Source organism: Mus caroli, unplaced genomic scaffold, assembly GCF_900094665.2.
Source record: "Mus caroli unplaced genomic scaffold, CAROLI_EIJ_v1.1 scaffold_19424_1, whole genome shotgun sequence".
Taxonomy (NCBI): domain Eukaryota; kingdom Metazoa; phylum Chordata; class Mammalia; order Rodentia; family Muridae; genus Mus; species Mus caroli.
The window spans coordinates 2,625-10,124 of record NW_018390259.1 but is presented as its reverse complement, the minus strand read 5'-3'; the positions used below and the strand labels follow the sequence as shown (position 1 = coordinate 10,124).

General features: G+C 32.1%; 1 protein-coding gene across 1 annotated transcript in view; it reads right to left on the bottom strand.

Moving 5' to 3' along the window:
- LOC110288560 (vomeronasal type-2 receptor 116-like) overlaps positions 1-4,142 on the bottom strand; it is a gene marked incomplete at its 3' end in the record, with an annotated part of 6,341 nt that extends 2,199 nt beyond the window's left edge. Inside the window, exons 1-3 of the mRNA XM_021154869.1 lie at positions 3,946-4,142; positions 895-1,174; positions 1-525 (exon numbers count right to left, since the gene is read on the bottom strand). The exon at positions 1-525 is cut by the window's left edge and continues 282 nt beyond it. Of these exons, the coding sequence (XP_021010528.1) occupies positions 1-525; positions 895-1,174; positions 3,946-4,142 (1,002 nt within the window). The remainder of the gene's footprint in view (positions 526-894; positions 1,175-3,945) is intronic.
- Between the last annotated feature and the right edge of the window lie 3,358 nt (positions 4,143-7,500).

The window sequence follows — 7,500 nt, the reverse complement described above, 5'->3', positions numbered from 1 at the left end:
GTGTACTGTTTGGATAAATTGTTGAAAACCAGATATTTCAGGTTTCTGGTGTGAAAAAATGAATGTCCCAGTGGAGGAATATAGCATGAAATCTCCTAGATTTGTGATCATATCAAATTGTGACACACTAACCCAGATTCTAAAAATGCCTTTGGATTTACACAAATGGAGGACAATATCTATGGGAGAGGCATAGTCTCCATAAACTATCACAACTTTTGCTGATGACATTACAATTCTGTTAAAATAGGTACGAAACTCTTTACGGGCCATGCCATGCTCAGTTAGGATAGTAATCGCAAAAGATAAACAGACAATGTGTTTTTGCATTTCTCCTCTCAATTCAGAAAGGAATTGAATTCCATGGTCATCATTTGTAATCATCGCTCCTATCCAGTTCCATCTGAAATGAACCATTAGGGACACCATGGCTAGTGGTAGAGATGTGTCCTCTGGAGATATCTGGTAAAGGTGAGGAAAATGCTCATTATCACTCAAAGAAAGATGAAAATGACCGCAGTAAAGCTGAAAAATACAGAACATAGGCAACAATATGAACATGATGGAATGCAGAGTGCGCTTGAGCAAAGTGTATTCATGTTAAAAAGTGTTTATTCTTCATCTCATTATTACAATTGTATCCAACTTTTTGAGATTCTCTAAACAATAAAAGTATACTGAGTCTTCTGGTATAACATTTCAAAATGGTGCTGTCTCCCATGCCCGTTTATGATAAAGTTGTGGGGTTTTTTGCCACAAAATGTATCTATTTATTTATGCTCGGTAGATCATAATAATCATAAGTCCTTTCTCTGCCTTTTTAACTGCCTTCACACTCAGAAAGACTCTGTGTTGTGAGAAAGTATTTCCTTATAATTAATCAACCTGGCTTACCTGAGGAATTCCGAAAATGAACAGTAATGGTCCTAGTTTTGTAGTTACTACCCATAAAGGTACTGTAAATATAGCTAAATATCTTCTCTCGTTTGTGCAATAGTAATTGGGAATAAATTCCCCACCTTTCAAAGCCAAATCTGTTTTTTCATTATATATGTATCGGAGACATTCAATATTAGGTACAAGAGAAATGTTATGTAAAATATGGAAGTTCATATTTATTTCTTCCAAGGCAAGATAAACAGAGAAAATCAAATGGTTGGTCTTGGGTGTCACCCTGAAAACAGAAGTAGAGATTATAATTTCTAAAACTGTACAATCTAGAACCAGAAATATCCTAGTATAGAGAGAGGAAATCAACACAAAAATCTGACAGTTATGTACTGGTTTACCTGAGAGGACAGGGTTAGTTTTACATTAAATTCTCTAAATTCCTAAAAAATAAATATCTGTTGTTTTATACAGCCTATGAACACAAATCATAAAGCTATCACCAGTCTTTTTCTCCATGTTCATAATGATGGCATAGGTTATGGTTAGATATAATCTGAAGAAAAATGATCACATTGTACTTCCTCCTATAATCCATGTTTCTCTAACTTTAATGATGTTACTCAGAAATACCTAAATTACAACTTTAAACATTTTAATAGTAGGTATTTGGCAGAATATCTCTTCATACTTCTAATAGTATAAACATGCAAGATTCCCATTTGAGATTTAAATTTAAGTTTTATTTTATCTCCACCATCATGGTCAACTTTTGAAGAATTGTAATTTATTCACATTGGTCGAATATATTGTTTTTCAAGTATATCACAAACAATATAGGTGCAACAGTACTCCAATATATTACTTCTCAAAATAACTGGCTTATGTAACTGTGCAGTCATGTTTATATTAATGATATAAATGTCCAAGTATTGGTTACAAATTAACAGTGAATAGCTGTACAACAATCTCTTTTGTGTAGGCACAATGCAGCATAAGAAACATTCATTGTTTTGGAACCATATATGCTATGTAATATAAAGTGCTTAATAGAAATATAAAAATAATCATTCTACTCTGATACATACACACACACACACACACACAAACACACAGACACACATATATTTGTAAATGATCATGACCACATTAAAACTTAAAAGCTGAATCATGTATGCATTCAAAATATATGTTCTACATAAAACGTTACTTTTTGTTTTTAAAGTCTAGATAAGAAACTATTGTGTTGATATTTTCTTATTAATAGTAAGTAAAAAAAAAAAAAATCAAAACACTTCTCTAGATGTCCCTCCTTCTGAACCACCTGAAAATACATACAGTGCACATTTATGGAGTCTAAATTGTTAGAGTTCTGGAAATAAAACTTCACATAATTTTGAAAGAGAACACTTAGTCATATTGTCTCTGCTAGAAAAATTTGAAAGTAAATTAAATGTATTAAAAAACCATTTACTTACATAAGCAAGGCTTATCTGAAATAGTTTCTAGCTTATCCCAGGCTTATGGGAGATGTGCAAATGTGTTTCTGGAGATGTTCTTGTTCACACAACTCTTCTATATTATTTCTCATCTATATCTGAGCATTAGGATTTCTGGTTCATCTCCTCCATTCTACATTTTACGGTGAATATTGATTTCATTATTAAATACTCATTTTCTCTATTATATAAACCCATGGTTTCACCCATTTCTTCAAATATTTTCTTTGATCTAATCCAAAGACAAAAATATTGTTTACCTCCATTTTTATTTTGTTCTTAAATATTCTATTTAAAAGTGAATAGACTCTTTACCTAAATGTGTCAATGTCACTATACTAATATCTCTCTCTACTTCTCTCTGACTCACACACACACACACACACGCACATATATATATGTATATGTATTATATATTATACCATATTAAATATGATATCATTGAAATTTTAAAATCTTTTAAAAATAAATGTACTACAACATTGTGGAGGAATTATCACAATTTCTTCAAATAAAATCTCAAATACAGAAACCCTATTTTAAAAAAGATATTACATAAAATGTATATCTTTTTTATAAAGTACATTCAATTCCCATAAATCTAACCACATTGAATGTTATTAGGAAAACAGAAATAAATTTAAATGTTGAGTGAGTATAATAGATGTAAATAAAGAGTGATAATGAGAAATAAAATTTTGAGATATGTAAATGACAGACTTGGTAATAGAAATGTCTGTATCGATAGTAATCCTCTCCCAAATTTTATCAGGTATCAAAGGCAACGTATTTTATTCTAACAATTAAGAATAGAAATAGCAAGTCATAGCTTGTATGGACATCTCTTCTTGTAACAAAATAAAAATTATCTGCTAGAATAGGTAGATGATTTATGTTTCTAATTGATAAATTTTCATAAATTTCTGATATTAATACAAAAAATATATGGCAATGCCTTTAAAACATTGTGTCAAAGAAATGAAACAGAAATTATTCCTTGTGAAAAAATAGTTCTCTCAGTCCTGACCTCTGCTGCAGGATGCACAGACCACAAAAATTTCAAGGTATGGTAGATAGATTATTTGAATAAAATCTGTATATATTCTTAATACGTGTAACTAATTATAAGGGCAGATACCCAAAAGGCTGATGTACAAGAACTGGGCATCCATGATGACAGATGAAACATTAGCAGACAATATAGACCACTATATTTTAGTCTCTATGAAATCAGAACAAAAACAATGTTTGTTCTCAGGTAAATCTCAAGAAAAATAACTTGGAAATTGGCAAATTATGGGAGTCTCTCTACTAGCAATGTCAATACCGTGTGTCATTCATTCAGCATTTATCTAGAAATTGTAACTCAAAAATAAAAAACAATAAGGTACTCATAAAACAACCAGAATTTTAAAAATTACCAGCATTGAAACATAAAATAAATTTTGGATATCTCCTAGAAAAGAAGAGCCAGAAGACACATGGCTACATCTCAGTATCTCTATAATGTCTTGTCTCTTATAATAAAGTAAAATATGTATATGAAGTATGCACTTACTTCTTGTCTAGATTCCAACTGAAATATTCATTCTTCACATAACCATGTTTTGTGGAAATATAAAATAAACAATAAGTTTCTTCATCTCCTAGTTTATTTTCAGTATCTTTTATTCTCCAAAAGCATTTGGGGTCACTTAAATGACAAAAAATAAAGGAAATCTTTAGAAACCAGAAGACAAAGATCAATGAGAACATCTTTTTCCTGTCAGCAAGATATCTGCCTGAGCAAAATGCAGCTTATATATTCAGATAGATAGAATCTCCTGTATTAATATTTTGTGAACCCATCCAGGCACCACTATTTATTACTGTATCTACTACTAACGGACAAATGTACTTCTGTTAGCAATATTTACATTTCAGTCCCTAGTTTGCCTCTGGAGGATTCTTAAATAGTCTATATCCTTAGGCTTGGCATCTGAGCTCATATGTTCACGTAACAAATAAGGTGGAATAACTTTCTTCATGATTATCCTTTACATCCATATCCCTTATGATTACACTCATGTCAGTAGACATGAACATCATGTATGATTCCTCTTGGGCAAATTTTCTAACAAGCCTAGTTCATCAAACCAGTTTTTTGATGACAAATGGAAACAGTTAACTCAGATTACATCAGGTATTCCAAATGTGCTTTGCTTCAAATTATGACAATGACTCCAACTGAACAAAACTGAACTCAGTAATAAACAAATTAACAATATCATGAAATGACTGCCTGTGTCTCTTGCACTTGCAATGATTAATTTTATAAGATGTCTTAAATGGAATTACTTTTGTATCAGTGTCATGGAAGAATGAGTTATTTGAATTTAACGTTTTCTTAAACCTATTTTGTAAAAGCTGATTTCGCAGGAAATTTAAGGCTAGTAAAATTTACTTTCATTTTTCTGAAGGGAAGTTTATACAACAAGTTGAGTGCACAGAATATCATGCTTAACCTCAATTTTTATTAACATTAATTTTTATACTGATTAAGAATTCGAGTCTATTATAATGTGAGAGCTTTTGCATAATGATTCATCCTTACAATGAACATAAGCCCTAGATTATATTCAGTTTCTATTACTATTTAAAGTTATTTATAATCATTTTTATTTACTCCTCTTCTGTTGTAGTTTACTTTATGGAAGATTTTGTGAGTGATATATATATGCAATAGGAATAATGCAAAAATTATCACTTAAAGGAGTGAAAAATTCTCATGACAAAAGTTAGCTAAAAGACTCAGTGTATTTGGCTGGGCATATAACCTACTGTTTTTATTTTTTTTTAGTATTATTTTTTAGAATGAATTTTCCAAAATAGATGTGTTCTGCCGTTCATTGGCTTTTGCATTTTGCTTTTTCCTAGCTGATCTATTGTATTGCATTGCTCTGACCATGATATTTTTAAAAAGTAATATTTTTAGTTCTTTGAAAGTCTTTATTTTTGCACTATTTTTGATTGTAATACTATACTTCCCTAAATCTTTCTATACCCATATTTATATTACAAAGAAATTTGGTACATAATTTTTTACATCTATGAAGTCTACATTTTGCTGGAAAATTACTTAGGATAAGTGGGTGTTCAAAGAAATACAGTCACATTATTTGGGTGTGAATTATATTAAAATATACAAAATCTGTCTTTCTTTCCTAGTAATTAAAATTTCCATTCATTAATACCAATGATGGAATTGTGTACACAGCTCTCTTTTTTACATTTGAATATGATCTGTCTTAGATTCACAAGGCTTTGTATTTCCTGGTAAAGTCGCTGGGATTTTACACCTGCCCTGGTGTTTCTAAGAGTATGTTTTCTTCTAGTCATCTAAAAACTCTGTAACTTACATTTAGTCTGCTCAGAATACTTCAGTAATTCCTGTGCCCTGAAGAACATGGATTAACTATCGTATCCTCAGACTGGAATATTGTGCAGTTTTTCATTATTATCATTTCAGTTCAGTCATTTCTCTCTGTTAATTATCATATACAAAGAAATAGAAACTTTTAAGATATATGTTGAGAGCTCTCTTGGAATATGCAATTAATTTAAGAAATCCTATACCAGCTGTCCACATATGTAGCAATAGTTCAGTTTGGTCTTAGTGGAGGTCCTTAAACAACTGGAGCAGGAGCTATCCTGTGTTGTCTGCCTGTGGTTCCTGTTCCCCTAAACTGTCTGAGTTTTCTGACCTCAATTGGAGGGGATGTGCCTAGTCCTGCGGTGACTTGGTATTCCAGGATGGGATGGTATCGAGTGTGGTGAGCGTCCTCTTCTCAGAGGAGAACGTTTCTTAGTTAGGGTTTTACTTCTGTGAGCAGATACCATGACCAAAGAAACTCTTTTATGGACAACATTCGAATAGGGCTGGCTTACAAGTTAAGAGGCTCATCAAGGTATGAGTATGAGAATATCCAGATGGTTCAGGGAGCTGAGCTTTTCAGAGGCAAACAGGAAAGATTGTACAGTGATCGTAAATCCCTGTGCCCACATTGACATACTTCATATAACAAAACTATCATTGTTTTGTCTGTCCATATGAAGTGTGTCTTATGATTTCTGTCTGTACCTCGGAGCTAACCCTGTGCTATAGTTCTCTGCAACACTATCCTGAACAGTGACAGCTTGTCTCCCAGGAGTACTGACACACCCAAGATTAGAGGCTCAAAAGAGGTTCCAGTCAGAGTGAGCAAGACAAACTATCAGAGATAACCAGAAGGTCTGAGGCGTGACAAAGAATATAAGCCATAGAAACCAGGGTTACTTGGCATCATCAGAACCCAGTTCTCACATCACAACAAGCCCTGAATACAACGCACACACATGAAAAACAAGATTCTAAAATTCTCTTTTATTTTTGTGTTCTTGTGAGGTTTAGGTATGAGTAGTTGTGGCTCAATAGAATGAATTAGGTAGTATTCCTTCTCTTTCTCTATTCTGGAATAGTTGATGGTGTATTTTATAATATCTTTGATGAAGGTCTGGTAGAATTCTGCACTAAAGCCATCTGACCTTGGCCTTTTTTTTTTTTTTCTTGGTTGGGAGGTTTTTAATGAATTTATTTAGGTGATTTGGGCCTGTTTAGATAGTTTATCTGCTTTTGATTTAAGTTTAATATGTGGCATCTGTCTTGAAAATCATCAGTCTCACCTCTATTTTCCAGTTATGTTGAGTATAGGCTTTGTAATTGAATTTGATGATTTATTTATTTATTTACTTTCCTCAGTTCCTGATGTTATGTATTTCTTTCCATTTCTGAATTGTTAATTTGGATACTATCTTGGGTCCTTTAGTTTCTTTATCTAGTGTTATATCTATCTTGTTGATATTTTCAATGAACCAGGATTTGGTTCCTTGATTTTCTGTATTGTTCACTTCTCTTATTCAATTTGGTTGATTTCTTGCCATGAGTTTGACTTTCTACTCCACTTGGGTGTGTTTGTTTTTTTTTTTTTTTTTTTCCCCTAGAGCTCTCAGGTGTGTTGTTAAGTTGGTAGTGTAGGATATCTCCAACTTCTTTTTTTTTTTTTTTTGGTTTTTCGAGACAGGGTTTCTCTGTGTA